This window comes from Haliaeetus leucocephalus, unplaced genomic scaffold (genome assembly GCF_000737465.1).
Source record: "Haliaeetus leucocephalus isolate CR32 unplaced genomic scaffold, Haliaeetus_leucocephalus-4.0 Scaffold417, whole genome shotgun sequence".
In the NCBI taxonomy this organism is placed as follows: Eukaryota; Metazoa; Chordata; class Aves; order Accipitriformes; family Accipitridae; genus Haliaeetus; species Haliaeetus leucocephalus.
The window spans coordinates 280,063-303,937 of NW_010972853.1; the positions used below are offsets into that span (position 1 = coordinate 280,063).

The following is a 23,875-nucleotide window of genomic DNA, read 5'->3' on the forward strand; positions in this document are numbered from 1 at the left end:
TGATAATAAGAAACATAAGATACAGCAAGTGTTATTAATCATATGATGTCATCAAATCTGGAGAACCTGAATCCTGATTGCTTCTTAAAGTCAGCCTGAAACCCACAGGCAAGTAATACTTGGGTGCTCACCATTTATTAAAAATACTAAGAACTTCAAAATGACCATTATCTAAACTAAGTTTAAAGGGGAAACTGAAGAGAATAGTATGTCAAGAATGACAGCAAGACTTCCCTGCTTAAGCTGCTACAGATTTGTGTCTTTAAGATTGCTTTTAAATGTGTTAGGGTTGGTCTTCCCCCACCATTTCACTCTAAAAGAAAAATCAAAATATTTGGCAGTATACAGCATCAGTCATGCACTGATTCTTTCAGATTACAGATTACTGGCGAGTGCATAAAGTCTGACATGTTCTGTAAGGTATATTAGTCCTCCTTTGCATATAAGGAGAGAACCTTAACAGTTTTAAGCTGTAATAACACAAACCAAAATGAAATTAAAACTTGTGCTAAAGGCGGCATAGAGTCAAAACAGTAAATACATAAAGCAGACCTTTTATTAGTCAAATTACCCTCAGTAGACAAAGAAGAGATGCCACTTTAGCAAGGCATATTAAGAATATGTGTTAAGTGTTTAGCTTGCAGAGTTAGTACTAAAAGAGCAACCTGGACTCTTTCATTAAAGCTACTGCAGAACTCTGTTGCTAGGAATAACAGAAATACAGAAAGTACCAATATATGCAGGTTTTTCAGGTTTGGGGGGGTGGGGGTGTGTGTGTTTGTTTTAAAGTGAAGGCACCTAAATAGGTCTGAACTAATTGTAAGCCAATCAAATTTGATCAGTAATCAATAAACAGCTGAACTTCAGTGTAGCACACTTTTCCACCCCCCAAATTAATTGTACTAATTCTTAGAGTTTGTTCTAGTATCAGGGGAAAGGAAAAAAAACCAGAAGGACTATTGGTCATCTCTCATGTTACTGTGAGCTGGAAGTCTCTCCTTTTAAGATGGAAGAATCACTACTTTGTTTAGGCATTCTAAATAAGCACAGTAAATTTGCTACAATTTCTTAAAAATATCTATGTCTTGATCTAAAATACAATTGCATGAAGCATTTGTGTGCTTAGCTAACAAGATCCAGATTATCTGGTAGGTATTACCCTCACACAATCCCAAAAGTCAGACTGAGGTAATTAGCAATCCCATACTGTTCTGAAAACATATTTTAAACCCACTTGTCTTCCACAACACAAAGCCTTCCAGTTAAGGCAGTCCATATGGTTAACCAAGAAGAGAGACTGAAATGTCATAGTAAGTGATAAACAAAAAACTACTAAGAGCTCAAAAAATTTTTTTATAAGGCCCCTATTAATCTATATTAATACCACCTACTACAGGTAAGCTTAGTACTTGCATTACTCCAAGCAAAGCAATACTTAAAGTAAGAGGAAATTACATTCCTCTCTCCAGCACAGGAAGGTTATTGTGTTCTCATAATGAGGACCAAAAAAACCCAACCCCAAAGTAAACAACACTGTCTAGCCAACAATGGCAAGGCTAAGCAAAATCAAATCCCTAGGCGAATTCAGCTTAGTAACTAGACCACCTTAAGAATGCACAATTGAAGGCAGCGTGGTAAGAGTTTGGGGGTGGGTTGGTTTCTTTTAGTACCACCTCAAGCCATGCCAGAGAGATCATCTAAGAGGCAGCAGTAACTTCAAACAATCACTTCCATGTTCACAATCTTCTAAACTGCACAATCTTTTAAACAAAAATAGTCTCTCTTTTATTGTTAACTTTTAAAATAGTACACATAATTTGAAGTCTGAGTAATACAATGGAGCAGGTCTGATGTGATCACAAATAATAATTTTAAGATACAGCTTTGGTTAACAAAGACTACCAGTTACAAATCCATAACAGCTCTACTTATAGATTTCATAACATTTCTTTGAATTCAACTCCCATTTGTGTAGCTCTTCCGAGAGATTATGAAGAAAACACTTTGTCAGGTTTACTAGGCAAGAATGAAGAAACAGGAAGATGCTTAAGTGTAGTTGTAACTTAACTCACAGGTACCAGACTCATTAACAAAATATGGCAAGGTACTTCTGGTAGGTCATTTACTTACCTCCACTTGCTGATTCTTGCTCTTCCCCTTCAGGAAACGTAGCCTGGCTTGGTAAGCTATTCCTAGAACGAGTGACTGACTCTAAGTGTGAAGCCCTTCCCAACAGAGATAGCTCATCTAGCACCTCTCCTTCTTTGGCTTCCAAATCAGATTTTGAAGTGGTTAACTGTTTTATGTTACCTGGTGCCATTAAACTATTTGGGTCATTTAAACAAGCTACAGTACCACTGTCCAAGCTTAATACTCTAGCACGATTCTTGGCACTGTTTGTGCTAGAAGTCCGACGTGTAGATCGTTTTTTGCTAATTCCTTCAGAGCCTACATGGGTTTTGTGAGCATTTTCAGGGTCTGTGCCCCCACGTTCTTTAGAAACATATTTGGTCTTTAGAGCACTGTACTTTCCCTCAGGAGACTGGCATGAATGGGAGGTGGTGCTGGAAGAGCTATCACTGCTGAACTGATGAGCTGACTGCATACTTGATGTCCTGCTCAAGTCACTTTGATCACTGGAGTCCTCATCATGACAGAACACAGCACTGTGAGGTTTAGTACCAGATACACCTCGGAAGGAAACATATTCCCTGTGCCGACTTGAATCAAAACTACTAGCCCGCTTTTTTCCTGTCCTTCTCCTGCTGGACTTGTGGGTAGAAGCTGTTCGATGTATTAAACTAGAAGATTTTGGTCGAACATCTCCTTCTTTTTGTTTTCCACTCGTTTCTTTAGAAGCTCTTGAATCTACTAACGCAGCTAGTTTCTCACTCTGCTCATCTCTTTGTTCAGCAGCCTTCCCAGGTGGCCTGTCAGCTTGCGTAGTCAATTCATTGGCATGTGGGTTCTTATTGGCCTCTTCTGAAGCAGAGGCACCAAGACCTTTCTGACTGTGCGTCTCCTCAGATGCATTAGAACCCTTTACCTCTTGAACACCACTGTTAGTGCTCACTTCCACAGCAGTCCTTTCGCTACTAGTCCTTTTGTCAGTAGTAGAACTACTGTCATCCTCTGAGTCAACACCACAGTCCTTTTTCTTAGCATCCTTTTTCTCTTCTCTAGGAGACTCCTCCTCATGCTCTGACAACACACTTTCTATATGCGTTGAGCTAGTATGTTCACTTTTATAGCTACTGATAGTACTGTTAGTGTCACGATCAGTCCCACTGCAGTAGCTTTCTGTTGAACCACTGCTTCTAGTACTCAGGCTTCTCAGACTGTCCACACTTTTATCTGCTTTCAAGGATTTGCTCTTCCCACTCTTAGCCAATGGTTGAGGGCTGCTACTTTTCAGAATGTCATCTAATTGAAAAACTCCTGAAATGCAAGAGTTCTCAGCCAAGGACTCTCTGGATCCAGAAGGGGGCTTGGAAGCTTCTAACTCTCTGACAGGATCTAGTCCTCGTTTTTGCTGGTAGAGAGGGAAGTCATTTAATGAAGCATCTGGAAAAGCGACAGCAGAGCTAGAAGTCCTTGGTACACCTCGTGGTCTATGATCCTTCCTATAGGAGTGAGAATGCAGAGTTACAAGCGAAGCTACTTCTGTGTCACATGCACCGGTTTTAGACTGGTCCACAAGTTGGTTGTTCGAGAGGCACACTTTGTCACTGCTGTCTCTTGGCAAATCCTGTCCAGAGGATAATGAAGGTTGGATGGAGACAAACGAGTCATTCGACACCAGACGAAAAAGCTTCCGATCAGTTGCCAAATCTGTTTAAGTACATATTTAAAAAATATTAATGTAGAATGTTCAAGTACATTATACAATCTGCTTTACAACTGCTTGTTTATATCAGATAAAGTAAATAAACCGACAAATCCATTTGCAAGTACTATGCATCACATTACCATTTAAAAGATTTCCTAGCATCTGGGCAAACCTGACAGACTTTTATTAGCTGCTAAGATTAAGCTGGTGTTGATGGTGTTTTTTTAATAAAAAAAGACAACATGATTCTGAGAAGTCCCCAACCTCCTCTATTACTCAAGTGTGTCAGACTTCGTTTTTATATATCCCAAAGTTTCTTAATCATTAAAGGGTACCCTACCTTTTGTTTTATTTCCTACATGCAGCTAGCTGTTTCACAAACTTTAAAATTATTGAAGACAGAATAAACCCCATTAACGTTGAAGTCACAAAAAACCCAACAAAAGTCCCCTTTCCTACCAGATACCAAGTAAGCTCACAGTTAGCAAGGATGCAGGCACTGGCAGAGGTCTGTTGGTACCATAATGAAACTCCCTAAAAAGTTACTGAGTTTTATGTCTCTAAAACTGGTGCTGTTAAAGCAAATCATAAGGATTTGCTGTTAGCTTTTGGTCAGAACAATTGTTTGTTATCCATCACAAGCAGTCTCCTGTAAAAGTGTCCACTTGCAGGTAGTATTGAAAGTCAGGCTACTTTCCTTTTTGGTACTGTCACTAGAAATAGAAGATCTGGAGGCCAAGTTAAGTTCCTACAATTACTAAAGTTTTGTAGAGTGTATTTGCCCATGTGTTGAACTTAGCCTTCACAAACAGTTCCATTACTCAGCTGAAAGTAGTAGAACCTGCTGCCTATTACAACAGCATGGCCACCTGTAATCTTCTATTTTAAACATTTTCTGCACTGAATCACACAGTAACAATTAAAAGGAACCCATCAGTCTGATTAGATTGGCCAAAACAAACTATAGTATTCCCAGAGTTAATTTTCTGCTAAGTCACCACGTAATTTAAAATCAGCAAACAAAAGATTTCCCTACAGTTTTATGCTCTGTTGTAATCCGAGCAGACTTTTTCCCAGCAATGAAGCTAAATGAAAAGTAAGATCTGAAACAAAATTGGACAACTGAAGAATACAAGCTAGCAGTTTCCTTACATACTAGGAAAAAAAACAATTACAAAACTCTGATAGCTTGCATATTAGAAGCAGCCTATAGCTCCAGAGACACAGAACTCTGGACAGGATTATTTACTTTACAGAAAAAGACACCCGGTTTTGGGAAAAAAAAGTCATTTGGCTGTATTGGAAAGCAAAGCAAATTAGTCTACAACAAAGTCCATGAATCCCAGGCCACTTTCAGTATGACAGAGATCATCTAGAGACATGTAAGCTAGCTATCTTTCAGCAGTAAGGAGACAGTAAATATTTATTACCTGCTGGAAGATGCCAGAACAAGAAACACGCAGCACACAGCCAAAGAACAAAGTTAAAAGTATTCAAGCTATGCATCCCAGGAACTCAGAGTAATTAAGAACGGAAACAGAGAGCTTCAAGATATCCTTTCTTAGAGTCTATCAATAAATTGCATGAATTTATTTAGCATTTTAAGCAAAGGGTCTTTGGTAACAAAATACCATGTTTAAAATGCAGAATAAGAAATTTTACCTTGTTCTTCACTCCCTTCTTTACACAGGCTAGAACTCTGGCCAAGACTTAAACTGATATCATCAGAAGTCTTGGCAGTGTCAGTATCTCCTGTGAATTTTAAGAAAGAAGAGTACTAGTGCTCAAAGTATTAACACATACATCTACACACACTGCAGAATTCTCACCTGTCATGAATGACTGTTGCTTTTATTTCTTCATTTGAAGGTAAATACCAATAATTACAAGTAACACAATATTTGTCTCATCTTTTAGAGAAAAGTATTGTCTATTCTATTTCTTTTATTTTGTATATAAGAATTTTCATTCAACTACACAGATCTTCCATAAAGAACTGGAAAAGTATCTTACACAGAACCCAATGGAAATAAAGATTTTTTTTTTCTTGAAGACATATCTATTTGAATATTCATTTTTGCATGGTTGCCAATAAAAATGAGGGGTGGATTGTAACAAAATACTTGTAAAGAAAAAAGGTAAGAAAAAATCAGGAAAGTGACAAAAATTCACATCTCATTTTCTTTTGTCTTATTATCAGCTTAATAAATTTACAAGATAGCAACTTCACATATTACAAATAATTTATCCTTTCATCTCAGAGGAGTTCACAAGGACTACCCTGGACAATACTTTTGATTATTTCTAGTTGCTTGACATCTAGCAAGTCATCGAAATACAATACTAGAAGGGTGATTGGTTGCACAGAGCTCAAAATAATAGGGAAAAGTCCACTCAAACCAACCCCCTGGGTCTGCATTTACAAGCAAAATAAAAACATGGTGTTACATGGAAAACAGAGCACGGATTCCAAAATATTCTCTCCTAGTGTTTTTACACACATAATTTGCGACTCCAAGGAAGATTTCTTCCAGTTAGTAAATGGTAATAGTAAAAGGTAGACAGTATTTGGAAACAAAATAGTAAACAACAGTGAAGTGCTACTGCAAGGTAATTTTAAGAAGTAGCCAAAAATCTTACCTTTGATGGTTGCTGCTGTTCCCAGACGAGATAACCCAGATCCAACCTAGAAACAGGGAGTTATGTAAAAAGCTGCAAACTTTCAGAAATTACCCAACTGTTGTTTCCTATTACTGCAATGTATGCATTTGCCTATACAACTAGGAGAGATTTTCAAAGGCACAAAAGCATCCAACAGCACAGTGCTGTAAAATCCTGACTCAGAATGTTTCCACTGCAAACAGAGATGACAAGGCATCTGATGGATGCATCCAACTACATCACTGCATTATTCTGTTTTATAGCTGATATACTTGGAGATTTTACTATGCTGATTTTAAGAACAGTTTCTAATCTAGGAATTTTCCTTGAAAAAAAACTTAATGTGGAAACAAAACTACTACTATGGTGGTACACTAATAACTGCTGCTGTAAAGCAGAATGTTTAATGCAATCATCCCGGTTGCTTAAAATGCTTAAAGAAAACACTATGTTAATAGAAAACTTACCTGTTCAACATAGTAAACACCAAGCTAAATCCAGAAACTGCTCCCATGGGAAAAGATACATATTTTTACCAAGGTTAGTTTTCAGGTCTGTCAGAGTTGATCCAATGACCAGGTAATCACAAGAACCTAAGTGTTGGTACATGGAAAGTGGCAGCAGCATGAACAGGGGATATGGCAGGATGATCCCTGCTGGCAGCTGGATAAGCTTAAATCAATTTAACCTGATTATTTTCTTACAGTATCTTATTCTTCCCTCTCATTCCTGCAAATGCAATTTTTCTTTTGAAGACAGTTTCCAAGCACACAGATTACAGTTATCTCAAAGCAAGTAAACTGGTTAGTAGAAGACTACAGTATTCCTTGATCTATCCTTGGATATTAGTTACAATCACATTTCAAATTTATAGTATCTGCTTTTCAGCCATGTTCAATGGCTAACCAGCAGGCATGTACCTCCTCATACGAAAGCTAGCTAGCCATTTAGGTTTGCAGTCTACATACATCCTGTAATCTGTAGCAGATTTTGCAGAGGTGCTAAAGAGAATTTAGTCTTTCCTTCAACAATATTTCCACTACCACCTCTCTCAAAACTTTGAATAGCACACAAAAATGCAGGTGTCAAATAATTAAACCACTCAGAAATAAGATAAAGAAGCACTCAAAGGCAAAATCTGAAGGCAAGATGAATAAAAATGACAGCAATTTTACTTTACTGTATACTTATTGGGATGCTGTTTTTCAAAAATCCCTAGTTCAAATGACTCTGGGGAAAAGAGAGCATAATTTTACTAATTCTCCTTTGTAAGCACTGCAAATCTACGGTAACGTGAAGATGTGTGCAGATTTTTTTCAGCCATACTACAGAAGAACAATGGCTTTGCTACATGTAATGCAAAAAAGCAGCCAGAGCACATTTAATGCATTTTCTTTACTACACTGTCACATATACTTTTTGTTAGTCATTTTGCCATGTTTCAACTTTTTTTCCCTTCAGTAACATGCCTTGCTGAATGCTGTAGCTGAATGCAAATGCATCAGCATGGGAAAGTTATTTCACACAAAAAACTGAACAGAACTCGGATGCTTACTATTCACATATCCTTTTGATGCTGCAAATTCAATCACAAGGGACTAGTGAACACTAATTTTACCAGCATAAACACATTTTAAACACTATACTTCCTTTCACAGTAGCTTTAACTGAGTTAGTGTCAGCATTAAAACACACAGGAAAGAACACAGAGCTTCTTCACACACTTCAACATTAAAATTGTTATGAGTATGTTTGGAATAGTTTTGTCTCCAAAGACCAGTCAAAGAAACATGATCCCCAGCTTAGTTCTGTCTTCCTACATGGACCATCACTTCCTATTCCTTTGAACACTACCAAATACCTGCTTTCTTCAAAGGAAAAATCTCTTAGAGTATCTATGCTACATAAAGGAGCATTATTCAGATAAAACACCAACATTAGCATAACACTGCATTACATTATGTACTGCTTGCTCAGAGAGCTAATTAGAAGGACTTGATACTGTAATACCACACCAAGGATTTCCACATCATTCAAAAATAGCTACCGTATCTTTAATATGATGCTGCATTGCTCATTGTCAACATAAGCATACAGTCTGGCCAGTCAATCTACTTGTCCTCATGAAGAGTTGGTAAAAGAAAGATGCCACAACTGGCTAAACATCACAAGCCAAACAGAAGGAACAGCATATGCAGCGCTATGGAAGTTGAATGCATAAGTCTAACAGACACAATAAGGAAGTGGAACAACTTCACTGGTGAAAAGGCAACTAGAGCATAATGAAGTTGCATTAAAATCTAATAAAGCCAAGTTCCTCAGCACTTCCATCTGGTATGCAGCAGCCGCTATTTTTTGCTTTCTTCCCACCCCTGTTGAAGCATCAAAATAATGAAGATTTTGCAGAGGTCATCCAAAAATAAGCAGTTTTAGTGTTTCCATTTCTACCAGTTTATCTTGCTCTGTACTTTAGCAAATTAACATTTTTGACTGCAGAGTCTGAACTGTCAGGAATAGTAACTTTCAGAAAGCTATTTAGCATTGCAAGGGATAAATCAGCAGTGAATACATTCTAAGACTTAACAGAAGCCTCCTCAAATTCAGCACAACCGAAGTTTGCCAATTAAGCATCTAGATGACATATCAAACAAAAGTAATGGAGGAAAACAAAGTTAGAACATAAGGATAAAGTTACAGCTTGAGCTACCTAACAGTTCACTGATACCAAAAGGATGAGGGAAGCCCACCGCAGTGGGTCTTGGTACTTATTTGACCATGTTCCGGCCATTCTGATTTACTAAATCAGAAGAAAGCTAACTAAGCAAAAGGGAATACTTTCTGATGGGACAGTAGGTTGCCTTATAAAATCCAGCCATTCCTAAAATGGACACAAGATAAGCAAGAGCTATGCAGCTGGGAGAGTGCAATACCACCCTAATAAAGCAGTTAAGAAATACAGAAAGACAAGTTGTTTAACCTAATACAATAAAAAAATAAAATAATAAGAAAAAAAATCAGCAAAGATTATGCTACAGATTGCAAAGCCAGCAGTACTAACACAACAACTGCAGCAGCTTTAATTCTTACCTGGCTGTTGGGATCTACCCCAGCATAAGAATTGCGTGAACTACAGCCCACAGGGGGAGTTGCTTCTCGTATGAACTCTGACATCTCAATCCCTCCACCAGGGTCACTGAGAGAAACATAGAGAAAAAAAAAAATAACATTAACCTACCAGTTAAACAGAAGTTTGTCTGTCTATGCTAAGTGTAGATTCAAAACAATTTCTCCCTTTTCAAATATCAGGGGCTCAGATACATCCCAGTATCTCAGATGAATACTGCCCACTTGACACAGGAAGCTCAGTCAGACCTGGAGCACCCTATCTACTATCACAGAAACTGCTGCCTTGTAAAGTTCACTGTCACCAGCCAACACAAACTGTAAAGGCTTAGGAGCTACAAGCCATTTCAAAATGCTGACATATAAACTCTCTCTGTCTGTACATACACACATGTAGCTTTCATATCATGTGTCCAACTATAGACACTCAGAAATCAATCAACAGAAAAAGTACTAAATAGAACTCTTTCAAAGAGCAAGGAAAGAACTTCAGATCTTTTCCTTAGACTGGATCTAGGAGCAAAAGTAAGGATGGGTTAACCAAGAAATACACACACTGTCAGTAAAAGTTATTAGAAAGGCAGAGACATACAGGGACATGGTATCTCTCCCAGGGATGCAAACCACTTCTTTCTACCAGAAAAAAAACTTCCCTTCAGATAATTTACAGGTCCTACCAAGAAATATTTTGAGGTACAATAGATATATTATTATGTCCTAGTGATTTCACTCTTTCAGGATTAAGTACTAGTTTGAAAGTATTTTCTAGCTCTACATCACCAAATTGTAATAAAATATAATTCAGCTTGTCAAAGGCAGATATTTATGTAACAAAACAAAGTTCAATCTGCCCATTAGGACAACAGGGTGTGAAATGAGTTGGGGACTACAACTCAGGGATTCAACCTAGCACTGTTTGCTAACTGCAAAGAGGGAGAAGTTGAGGCATTCTTTTTCCCCTCCCAATACACTTCTCTTCAAATCACCTTGATCCAGGAGACTTCTGAACAGAAGTAACTGCACTGTAGTTTGACACTGACCCTCTCTGCTCCTTCCCAAAGATAAACAACTGCCTCCCAACAATCAATAATTCAGAGCTGTGGCAAGTCCACTCCAGCATTTTCCTGGAGAAAGAACATATGCACAACCCTTCTCCAGCTGGACTGAAGAAACTAAAGATGAAGGCCCTCTGGAGAAGGGGACAGAAATGGACAGCAGCACTGCAGGGCTTACTTAATAGACAGCTAGTCTCATAGAAAAAAGTCTCATGCAATAAGACCAACACCTAATAATTTCTGTAATATATGGACATCAATCTCGGGTATTATAAACAGTCTGTCTGTAGACTGAAGGACCTGAAGCATCATTCATTCTGCAGGATGACATTTCAAGCTGTTGTCTTCTCAGAGAAGCATAAATGTACAACCTTGGGAACCACTCTAGATCATACAAGAGGCCCCTCAACCTTCCTATATCAAAGAGATGACAAAAAAAGACAGTTTGAAGGTAGGAATATATTACTTCAGTAAAAATAAGTTAACTCGAGAGACGACCAGCCATGCATGAGCACAACAGTTATGGTCCAACTCCAGCAAACTGAAGAACTGAAAAGCCACCATTTTAGTACAGCTTGGCAGTAAGACATAAGCATGCTCTTATTGACAGCTGTTTACAGAGCCCTCTCTGACCTGCTATTATCAATTATGCTAAGGCAGAACCAGGTAAGGAAAAACAAAACAAAAAAACCCCCAGAATTCAGCTTCAGTAATTTGCACCAGCTTTAGCCAAACTAAGTATTCCTTATGTAAGCATTTTAAGAACACATAAGAACATAACATCAAGTTAGAGACTAAACTGAAAAATTCTCTCAATCTTTAAGTCCAGCATACATTATGACAACTGAAGATGTAACAAAACTCCTTTCACAAAAAGATGAAATTCCTCTCCTGTTTGAATAATTCATTGATAAATACTGCATATGATTAAAGTACGTCCTATGAAGTAGAAAAATAAGTTAACGTGAATAAGCTCTCATGCATAGAACTGGGTAGTTAGCCAGGGTGGGAGAAGGAGGCGATTTTGTCTAAAAGTAAACCAACATATATCAGCATAAGCAACAATACAACCCAACACCACCACTCTACTCACAGCTGCTATATTCTGTGACAGCACCCAAACTAATGGATTAACAAAAGCTAGTAGCAAACAACAACAAATAAAGTCTGCAGGAACAAGCAGGAAGTACAGATTTCTAGGATTAATCATTGCATGCATAAGGATCTGGGCTACAACAGCATGTAGAATCCTTTCGGAGCTATTTTCTGCTAGAGCTGTGGCTATTCCTTTGCTATTAAGTTCTACAATCAGTTTCTCAGTTTGCTAACTTCATACCTTAGAGCAAGTGCCACACTTTTCAGTTTGCAAGCAAGAAAACTGAAGTGAAGTTACTACACAAATTGAGAAGACTGAGTAAATTATGTCCAGCTACCTGCAACAGAGATTGCTGTCGAAGAGGCATTCAGAGACTGCACAAAACAAATTAAAACCAGTATTTCTAATTATTAGTAACTGTTGTATCTAAAATTACAAGCCGCAGCTATATTACATTAGTGTGTCACAGACTAACTGTAAGTCTGAAGAGGCTTTAAGTCTACATGAGTTCAGAAGTTTAAAACCTGATGTAGGCTGACTAAAGAAATCTGATACTCAGACTAGAACTTCCAGAGAGAATTTGGCACAAGCAATTTTGATTTCAGGACAAAGCAGAGAAAGTTTTATTCCTCTCTTTTGAACACCTTCTTCTGTCCTTAATTTCCAACAAAAATAGTAGGAAAACTTTTCCTACTCAGGAGGCTGCTCTCAAAACACTGGACCACCACAGCACATACTGCAAATACTAGACCACAGCAGTTTCAAGTATTAAGAGAAGTTTTCTTTAAAGCTTGAATCACTAATTATAGAGTCAAAAAGGCAAAACTCCAAGCTCAAGAACAGGTCCCCAGCCACAGAAAACTGAAAGGAAAAGGAACAGCAAAGGTAGGGAAAGAGTTGTAGAGCTTACTTTTTTTTTTACTTCTCTTGCTCATACTTAAGTAGACTGTACATAAGTCAAAGATGCAACATTCTCCAGCTGTCAGTTTTATTTTGGAGAAGTACATGTGAAATTCATGTAGCATCATGATTACAGCTCCCCCATGCTGATGGGGATCAGGGACAGCAGTGTCACCAGGTTAATGCTTTATGATACTCTGAACTATAGTAGTCACTGACAAGAAAGAAGCCATATTCATATCCCCCAAAGCAAGACTGACTTAAGTGTTTTAAAGTATCTATGTGGATCCAACCACACCCAACAAAGAGTACACTTGCACTGTTCCTTCAACCTCTTACGTGAGATTAGGAGCCTGTATCCCCATTACTTTTCATGAAAACTCACAGAAGCACTACTAACACCACCCTCTTAAGTACAAAAGCAGCAACTGCACCAGAAGCTACAGAAGACCACAAATCACATTCCTGTCTCCAAATTAAGACTAGCTTCTTTCAAAAATATTAACTAGAGAATTTTGGCTTTATAAAGAGGATGAGGAAAAATAAACAAGGCATTTCTTATGGAACAGTAAGTTGTTCTTTGCTTAAGCATGCTGAAGTTATGAGAAGATTAAAAATACCCAGAGTTTGATCCTATTCACAAACCAATGTGAACCAAAGATAAATGAGCAGTTCATGTAAACCTACAAATGACAGCACATAATTTGTCAGATACCTGAAAGCACCGCTTTGCGGATAAACATCTTCAGAAAGAAAGAACAGCAGTTCTTAGAAGCTAAACAGAATCCTGAACATAACTTTTGAACAGAAACCAAACTACTGCTCAATCCTTAAAAAATATTAATATTCATATCTAAAGTGGTCTCAGGGAGGGTGTGTGTGGCAGGGTGAAAACTCTAGGACAGTTTTGCACACTATACTATATATATTTATTCGGTTTCACATGCTGTAGCCTAAGCTATCAAAACCAATATTCTACTTGGGCAAATATTTAAGGTAGTATGTCTACTTAGGTCTTCCCTATATCCACCTTAGGCTAGGGGAGCAGAGTTTAAAAATAAAAAAAAAGAAAACCCTACATACACACTTTCTTCCAACACAGTTTTTTATTAGTGTTCGGATTTAACTTATTCAGAAGGTGACAGCTCAGTATGAAACACTCACTCTACATCCCCTCTACTGGTTTGAATGTTATCCCAGAGTTCTTGTAAGCTTCCAGGCAAAGATTAGTATATACTGTACATCCCACTTACCAAAAAGTAACTCCGTAATTTCTGCATTGACCTTGTTCCCAGTTCTAGTTAAGAGACCTGAAAGTGGGAACAAGGATCATATAAAAGTTAATGAAACTTTAGTTGGCAAGCAGGACACACAGCATCAAACTAACCTCTACTTCTGAGCTCACAAATGCTTATAATGTAGTAACTTGTCCCATGTCAACTGCTCCTTAGACAAAAGAGAACTTCTGAAACATCCAGAAGTAATTCACAATACTAGTAGAAAGAAGTCCCTTGCCAAGTCTTGGCTACTGTTTTGGAAGCAAAAGCTACATGGCTTGAAAAAAAACCAAACCAAAACAAAAAAACACCACACAAATGAAAACATCTAAGGACCACAGCTAAAACATGCATTAGCAAGGCTGCATTGAAACAGAACAGACCACTAGTTTACTTTCATGAATTTTATTAAGCAGAATAAGCATTAATGTACATTTCAGCAAGCATTCTCCCCAAAACAGCTCAATACAGTTTTAGTAAAGTATATGGTGATCTAAATGGAGTCACAATTAAAATCAGCAGGTTCAGTTACCAAAAACATGGAAAAAGGGTCAGGTTATAAAAGATTGATACAAGTTACTGTATATCAACTTCAAAGGAATCTAATACACTGTTTTTGCTAACAATACCTGAGCTGAGAGCAGATACAGAAGAACTTAAGACCTATCTCATGAGAAGCTACCCCACATGTACAGTGAAGTTCTTTTACTTCTAGGCTGAGCATTTTAAAGAGTATCACTTTAACATTTCCTGCCTTTAAGCATGCTGATAAACCGACTTAAGACGCTTCTTTCAACCTCATTTCCTTATGGCACATGTCTCCATGTAAAAGTTTGGGGGGGGGGGGTGTTGTGGGGTTTGTTTGTTTTGGGGTTGTTTTTTTTTAATAAGACACACACAACCTTCTAAGAGTCAGGATAGCACACGAATTGCCTCAATTTGAAAACTATTCATAGCTACTAGTACCAGAAACTCAGACAAGAGAAAGGTCTTCTTTAAAAGCTAACAATTCAAGGCTGATTTATTTCATGCAGTCTAACTCTTAAGATGGCCTCAATTATCTGGAGCCAAGCAGAGGCTTTGATAATAGAGCTTGTAACACATCCACAGTCTGATCAGACTGGTTAGGCTGGCCTTGTTGATGAGTCATCTTTTGCTCTTCTCTCTCCAAATAGTCTGGTCAGAGGAGGGAAACCTCTGGTTTTTTTTTTAATGCTGGTGACAGCAAAGATGATCTGTGGGAAGGAATCACCTCCTACTGACAGTACTTCAGACTCATCTTCATTACTGAGTCAAGAAATTCCAGAATTTCCAAATTCACAGGACAGTGTTCTCAAGAAGACAGACTATGACTGGAGTCAAGCACTGTATCTGACTCCTGCTTTTGCAAAACTAAGCAAACCGAAACCCGATCAGACATTCCTTTTAGTGATAAAAGACTTAGCATGTAGTATGTGATCTTTGACAGCTAGATTTTTAAAACTAAGTCTACTGCTGAAACAAGAATACTTGTACTGGTTGTGTTCATTAAGTATTTAGTGACCTAATCAGCACACATTTTCCATGGTATTGTTTCAGTGCTTCCAGCATTTTCAATACTGTTCTGGAACTCCTTTGGGGGAGGAACCAGGAAATTTACATGAATCCATCATTTCAAACCTAATACGTAAATAAGTCTGCTTTTAAAGACCAGACTTAAACAGTCTTTCAGAACTAAGGAGGTCTGCATCTATATTCCTCAATGTTTATTTCAACCACCATTCCAGTTACACATCTGCTGAAGACAGGACTGTTTATCATTTGAAGCAGTATATAGATGTCAGCAGACACCTTACCTGGGCCCGTTGCTGTCTTTCCTCTTGGCTGAAACATTGCTTTGTTCTGGTTTTGCACCTCTGTCCATACGCTCACTGGCATTCCTCTCCACAATTTCTCCCTCATCCAGTGCCCTGTGCAAACGGTAATTCACCATCTTCAAAACGATAAAGAGAGCTGCTATCACTGGGCAGTAGACAGCTACTATCATCATGGAAGAAGGAAGAGCCTTTCAAAAGAGAATAAGAAAGAGTTAATGAACACAAGGTCAAATGTCCACAAGAATAAAGCTAGAGTTTAACAGTTTTTCCATACAAAAAATATTGATCATACTGAAAATGAAGGTTTAAACACACACCCCCTACAGTCAAACTTTGTGTGGAGATTGTTAGAAGTCTAGCAACATAGAAAAAAGGAACAGTTGGACTACAAGACACCAAAGCACCACAGCAGTGTGCTAAGTAGACCCATCACTGGAGCCTGAGAATCAAATTCAACTTTTGTTCTTTTTTTCCAGGCTATTGGAATGTAAGACCTAGACCAGGAAACCTAGAGCTAGCATGACTTTTTTGTGTCACACCCAATATTTTTGATTAGTTGTTATGAACAAAAAAAAAAAGATGGGAAGATTTTAAGCAACTTGAAATGTAATCCAAGCATAGGGTATGACCTTATTTCAGGGCTAGTACACAGCACCAAGTCCATTTTGGAAAAACTGATGCGAGTTTGACAGCATGGTAGAGGGGAGAAAACCCATTCAACTACCCAACATTGATGTTTTGACTTCACTTGTCAGCTTCCAACAGCTACTCTTGCATGACAAGATACTGATCAATCACCAAAGCCAAACTCTTCCCTACCTGCATACAAAAAAAAAAGGCTATTTACATTTGTGGCTCACACAAATGAGCAGTAGTCCACAATAACCTGCAAGAGCACGTGCTGGAAAGATTATTTGTGCTAGACCATTACATGCCCATGGAAAGGCAGCTAAGACAGATGTTCTGAAGAGAGTTTTTCAGCTGTGTCAAAGGTGGCCAGAAGCCACATGAAAAACCTCAGTCCTGAATTCAGCTTTTGAAATTCCACTCAGAGTTAAGACTTCTCATGCAACTTTTGGTGAAGCCCATAAGGCTTTTATAGATCAATCACTTCAGCAACAGGTATTAAGTGCAGCCTAATAACTATTTGAAAGAAGTGTTCAGAGTACTAGTTAAACTTCAGATTTCACTTCAAGGCTTTCAACCCTTCTAATTCTCCTTTTATTCATATTTATAATTTTGCCATTTCCCTAGGCAGTCACTAAACAAAATGAGACAATAACTCTTAATCTTCATCCACAAATAGACCACTTCCCTTACAAAAGCAACAGGAGTCTGTGTTCTCAAATATTTTGCTGCATCACTATCCTTTACCCCACTGATGTTGTAGTTTGATATAAAACTCTAACAGCCATAAATATACACAGAGATATACAACAATCAGAATTAGCATTTGTCACCCAGCATGAAAGTTAATTTAGTAGATGAGAAGAACAAATGAATTGTCTTTAGACCTCCTAGCCTAAGGAGAATTCCAGCTTGTTTCATACACCTAGGCTCCCTCCCTATATGGACCCCCGCAAGAGAAGAGTCTTTATGGTGATCAAAGCCCCACGCACATCTTGCAGCATCAGAAAGGGAACATGACTGGAGAATAAGACAGAGAGCCCTCTCTATTCTGCACATAAAGCTAGTTTTAGTCATTTAAGAGAGATCTGATTACAACATTAGTATTTCTACATATTCAAGAGCTTATAGTCCTAGAAGAACTGGCAGTGCTTGTCACACTATTTAAACCATGAGTTTAGCAAAGACACTGTTCAAAGAGATCTCCAAATACAAAATATTGTACCAATAAAGGGGATAAAAGAATAAATGTTTCTAAAGATTGTATTGACTGTTGACTTCAGAATAAAACCAATCCTTAATCTGGCTGCTCATTTTCTGGCAGTAAGCAAAAACAAATAACCAATATAACATTTCTAAAGCCAAACAAGTATAAATAATTGAGTCTGGAATCAATGAGAAGGCAGGTTACTTATTAGGATTCTTTTATTAAAGGGATCAAGTTTAACCTACCTTTTCCTCCAAAACAAGTCAACACCTAATATAACATTTGAAGTAGGACAGGCAAACTAAGCTGAGGTATGATAACTTAGATTTTGCATGCTGAGCTGTACAAGACCCTAATGGATAGTGAGATTCACTTACCAAGCACCACCTCAGAAGGAGAAAGAGGAAATAAAGCTATTTATAAACAGCATCAGTAAACAAGGAGGAGCCACAACAATGCTAATGGCTTCCATACAATCCCTGAAGCAATGCTACAAGGGCTTCCTCAAGAGATGCGGTGCTTCCACTTCCAAGAACTTCAGAGGCAGCTAGCTCCCTGCAGGCAAGGGCAAGCCCGTTAACTTTGGCAAAACATCTGAGCTTCCTGTACCTGCTAAGCAGTCTGCTACCTAGTCAAACAGAACTTTAACTATCCTCTCCTTCGCAAGTACCTAGCGTTCAGAAGCCATTACCAGATGTCAGTTTAACACTAGATGACAAAAGCTAGAGTTAGTCTATAAAAGACTTGCCCATAACTTTCTGTCCCAAGCACTCTTCAATTTCTCCCCTCCACTCTGTCAGTAGTGAGGTCACACAGTGTATCCAGTTTATCTTGTGGAATGCAAAATCTGCACATCCTGTTCTGCAAATGAAAGCTTTGAGAACAAGTGGGGAGGGGGGGGGAAGGTTGAACACCTCATGTAACTTGCAGCAAACCCAATAAAGAATTAAAAGGGTACTTTTCCCTCACATCCTGTTTTCACAGGATTGCAGAAAGCTAAAAATACATTAACTCACTACTTTTCAGTCTTCATATTCATTAGTAGTTACTCCTCTCTGAATAGGGCATATACTCTGAGAATAGAAGAAATTTTAGCATGTCTGGCATACTCTGCTGTCTGATCATACTTAATATTAAGTCTCATGCTGTGGTACAGCGGTGCTACCCACAGTACCAGCAACTCATCTGCATGCCAGCGTCAAGAGGAAGAGTTACTGCAACCTAACCTAAACCACTGGTGCCTTCTCTATTTTTGTTTGCCAGACTTAGAACCATTCAACTTCCATTTGGGGTCTTCTCTCCACAAGCCATGGCAAGTTAAAGTGAGATTAGTATTTTAAACTGTGCTTGACATTTTACCACATTTGAGGAGAGACAGGTCTCTCACCAGTGTAACTGAACATCTTGTACAATACCATCCTCAAGACTGGAATACAAATTTAAGTCCTAAAATTTGCAGCTAGATCTCACTTCAGTTCTTTTCATAGGTACTAAAACATTTTTATTGGGCACAACAGACCAAAAACCTCAGGTTAGAGCTTGTTAGCAGACACCAGCTGGCTACAAGTCTGTAGCTGCAACAGCATTTCAGAGAACATCGCATTTTACTGCACATCTCTAGTCACTTCCATTAGCACCAAAAGAAAACACACATTGAACAGTAGTAGTCACAACAGAAGCTCTTGTAGGAGAGAAGAAAGAGCTAGACATGACCATGCAAAAACTGCCTGCTTTAATTACATTCTGTTGAAAACTTCAGTCACCTAATGGCTGAACAAACCCAGTCATTAGATAACTTCCTTTTAAGATATAGGGAAATACTTCCAGCTAGGAGTTTAAGTAGTAGTCTCAAAGATGGAGGGCAAGAGGAAAGACACTGATTTTCTACCACCTTTCCCTCAGGAGCTACTTTCCAAATTTAAACCTTTCAAGACAACTTATGAAATCCATACTGTACATGTGGACAAAAGGTAAGATGCAGGAATGCACAGTTGAGGAGTGGGACTGTCCATTCTGGAAGCTGCTGGCTGTCAGGTCAGCTTAGCTGTATCACAGCACACATTTTGTGAAAAGCTTTAAGCACTCCTCGATTCCAGTGGTCAACCTAGAACAGAAAAGAAACCTCAGACCACTAGCTACAGGACGAAAATATTCCCATTTGAACTACAAAGGTCACTGTATCTTGATTCATCATTTCAAATACATAACTGCCAGGAACCAGAGGGAGTTTCATTGATCACAGGCTGTGCTACATACTTATGAAGAAACAAAGACTATATGGATCTTACCTAATCACATCTCACTTTAGTTATAGACACTACAGATGCAATGAAGTTTCCAGATTCTTTTCAAAAAAGAGATGTGTAGGTGTTACCTGTTGAGAACATTCATAGCAGTCTCCCAACCCAAATCAGATCGCAAGTCCTTACGTAAATGTGATATCAATCAAAAAGTTCATTAAACAGTAACAGTTGGCTTGTAAAATGCTTTCAAGTTCAAGCATTTTGAGGCCAGTATTTTATAGAAACATTCATACCAGGGAAGAGGAAAGGTCAAGAAACAGCAGATGTACTTTTGTCACCATTTTTGTTTATGAACAGCCAGAGCCCTTAAGAACTGCTGTTATCTGGAAGCATGTTCTGTTACAAGCTATCTAGTTTTTGACTGAAACCTCAAGGTATATAAATGATACTGGAGTAGCCAAGAAACTAGATGTGGCTTAGAGCCACATGGGATACCAGGGATTGTCATCATACATCCAACTTCAAGTACTTAAACTCTTAGTTTAGGAAACAACACTTATTTCAGAAACTTCACTAGAAAAAGACTTTCACATGAAGCTACATTTATATGACCTACTTCTATAACTATGTACAGAAGTCAGGAAATAAGTGCCTATTAAGTGAACTGTTGTCTAAATGAGCTTGACTTTGACAGACAAGTTTTGTAGGTACATATGAGCCCATCACCCCAAGCAAGGTACAGTCCTGGCTCCTCTTCAGTCACTGGCAAAGTTCCCTGAGTGCCAGAGCCAAGACTTCACCCCCTCCTGCGCACGTGGTGGGGCTGAAACAGCATTCCGACTAGGGGAAGTGCTTTGGCAGTCTCCACTCTTCCCCTCCCCCTTGCAACACTGATGCATAACATTGGCCTCTGCATTTAGGGTATTTTTTCCAACTCTGCCACTGTATTTTACAACCTAGTTGTACAGTTTCCCCATATTGTAGCATATTTTCTTCTCCCAACTTGAATTTTGGATTAAAAATAGGGATCAGCTCTTACAACAGATATGCAGATCAACAAGCACAGTTGAGTCTGTTACTGAATACAAATATCCAAACAGGGTAGTAACTAGTCTAGAAAGCAGTATTTTTACATGCATGCTGCCAAGCCACAGATCCAAGAGTACAGACTCAAGCAGCTTCACTCAAGCAGACATTTCTCTTCCTCTACAGCCCAATTGCTTCATTATCTACACTTTTCTTTTTGTCACACTTCTGACAAGGACAGGTTAAGTGTATAAATACACATGAGAAAAAGATAAGTATCCAGATCTGTAATATAGAGACATTTATTTATACATCTGTCTCTCCTTCACACAGGGTACAGACCTCACTTTCATGTGCTTAAGCTCAGAAGGCAGGTGAGGGACCAAGGAAGAAAGGCTAGCTGAATGCTACTGCTAATACCTTAAATTGGTTTGCACCATGTGTTAAACCCATCAACCCTAACAGCACTGGCATACACGTGCAAAGAAACACATGGATTTATGTTATTACTTGCGAACCACAACCATTACCATATTCCATTCTGAAAATACAGGATCAATAGAAGGAACACACAGACAAAACATTAACAACATTGGGTGCAATAAACCAAGTCTTTAAGCAATAAGTGCATCTAAATTACCATATTCAAACGCTATTAAGCATGCCACTCCTGTTGAGGGTTAAATAACATTTGAAAAAAGTGATTAGCTTACTATAAAATGCATTCAGCCTTGAGAGCCAGCTGCAAGCCAAGTTCTTAGGGGATACTTTCGCCTTTGTTGCTACAAAACAACTTAGGAATAACTATAGTTATTGCTGCCCTGATACATCGAAGCAACACTATGATCTTCAAATTCCTTCTGCAAGGAAGTTTTAGGTAATATAAAACCTGCCGGCATTCTAAGCCTTTCTATATACCTTGTTTTTTTAAACACACAGGGTTGTCTGCCAGCAACAAGTCATTTAAAGCTAGCTTAGAAACTCCCTCCTACACGCCAGTGAGCCATGCTTACAATTCAGATTACGATTACCTAAGACTTTTTAAGCAAGTTCTGCTTATTTATGTATGTCCTACCGCAATGCAACATTTACTGCTTTTTATTCTGAAAAAGAGCTTAAGAGATGCTACAGAACTAAGATGACCATCATGGTTCTGCCTGTTTAGTTTATGTCTAGACAACACTTAAACTGCAGAGGGTGGAAAGAGGGAAAACAGCCAAATATGATTCAAACTGCTTTAACTTGTGACTAATCTCCCTACTTATTCTCAGGGAAGTTGGCACTTGTTGTTGCATCTTTAACACATCCAGAGCTATGAAGCAAGAGAATTTCTCTGACCTCAACAAAACCCAAAGCAGCTTGCTTTTGCCTGTCTTCTCTCTTTCCACAAGAAAAGAAAAAAAGTTTAAGCAACACTGAAGTTTACCCCATAGTATGGGTAACTGAAGCTTAACTGCTGCTTTAAGAGCAGCAGGACACTCAAATGCTGGTCCCGATTTATCAGTTGTCAAAAGACCTATGTACAACATAGATCAGCCCCCCTTCAAAAGTCCCCTGCACATGCAGGATATAGCTGTTCGCAAAGGTGTGGTGAGCTTTCTCAGCAAGGCAGTACTAATTAAATAGACTATTCTGTCAAAGCAGAAGAGCGGTACTTCTAAAAACAAAAAAGCTACATTTGAGACCAAAAAGACTCTCTTATTCCTATACTCAGTGGAACTCCAAACAGATGCAGATTCACAGATTTTATAGAGAAGATATCCTTAGCTGAAAGTTTTATCTAGCTGTTGTCACATTAACTTCGGTTTTAAAAGCAGTTTGTCTCAGTCTGTGGTTTCCTTGCCAGCAGTCTGAAGTTTTCAAAAACAAAAAGCCTTGGAGCTACCTTTTCCAAGACACAGTAATACGAATTAAAAACTAACTGTACAGGGCTGTAACCTCCTCTTCCACATTAGCTGTTTCTTAGTATGAAGTGTCTCATGCTGCAATCTTACAAATTGCTTTTTAACAAAGCAAACGCGTGACCCCAGAGCTCTCAATCTGCAACTGCACTTGTTGAGTTTTTCCTCCAAGGTTTCATTCGTTAACTCACATTTTTTTCACAATGCAGTTTCTACTTTAAGTTGTCACAGCATCTGGACAGACATCTGGCAGACTTGCAAATTACATTCTACCTCATGTGCTCAAAGCTGGTCACAACACACCTAGTACGATCACACTTTTCTACCAAGAAATCTGAAGTGAAATATTAGTATTTCAGAAGTTACACACAACATACACAGAAAGACAAGTACTGGCCAACAGGAAACTGCCCCTTTCCCTCATAGCTGATCACACCTCTCCAAGACTTGTTTCCAAGTCCAAATGTCAAGAAAGTTCCTAGGTTCAAAGGTTAGTATTTTAACAGCTTTGATCGAAGTGTCAGATACAAAGATATATTCAACAGGAATTCTCCCAAACCAAGTACACTACCATCTGGACACAAGCAAAAAAGCGAGACTAACCTCTTGTCAATAACACAGAGTCCAGATACACTGCCAGCCAGCACACAGTTCACTACACCACGGCCAAATAAACTTCTAGGTTATGGAACCTGAAGCACATCCCTCCCCCAGCCTCCAAAGTCAGAAGAGAAAGCAATAGAGCTGCCAGCCAGAAATACTGGCTAGATCTGACAGCTTCTACAGCAGCTGTGCCTTTTCCTGCACTACCAGCAGACCTGCAGTGGAAGCTAGTAGAGTTATGCCCAGTTCCGAAGGAAAGTAAACAGAAAAACGAAGGCGAAGCGCCAGCCACCGAAGCCCTGCCGCGCCCGATGCGCCCCGCTAGCACCCACCCCCATCTTCCCGGTAACAGCTCCGTGCTTCCGAAACGCCGCAGCCTCAGGCGTACCCCGCGCCCGCCTCCATCGCGGCTGCCGGGCCCGCCGCGGGCCACCCTTCGCGGCGGCGGGCGCCGACAGGGCTAAGCGGCGG

The 23,875-nt window shown here is 38.9% G+C and overlaps 1 protein-coding gene across 4 annotated transcripts in view; it reads right to left on the reverse strand.

Moving 5' to 3' along the window:
- PCNX (pecanex homolog (Drosophila)) overlaps positions 1–23,875 on the reverse strand; it is a 92,471-nt gene that overhangs the window by 68,292 nt on the left and 304 nt on the right. For all 4 annotated transcript variants that reach the window (XM_010574136.1, XM_010574135.1, XM_010574133.1 and 1 more), the window contains exons 2-6: positions 15,777–15,985; positions 9,578–9,683; positions 6,470–6,515; positions 5,492–5,581; positions 2,131–3,831 (exon numbers count right to left, since the gene is read on the reverse strand). In XM_010574136.1, coding sequence (XP_010572438.1) covers positions 2,131–3,831; positions 5,492–5,581; positions 6,470–6,515; positions 9,578–9,683; positions 15,777–15,985 — 2,152 coding nt within the window. The remainder of the gene's footprint in view (positions 1–2,130; positions 3,832–5,491; positions 5,582–6,469; positions 6,516–9,577; positions 9,684–15,776; positions 15,986–23,875) is intronic.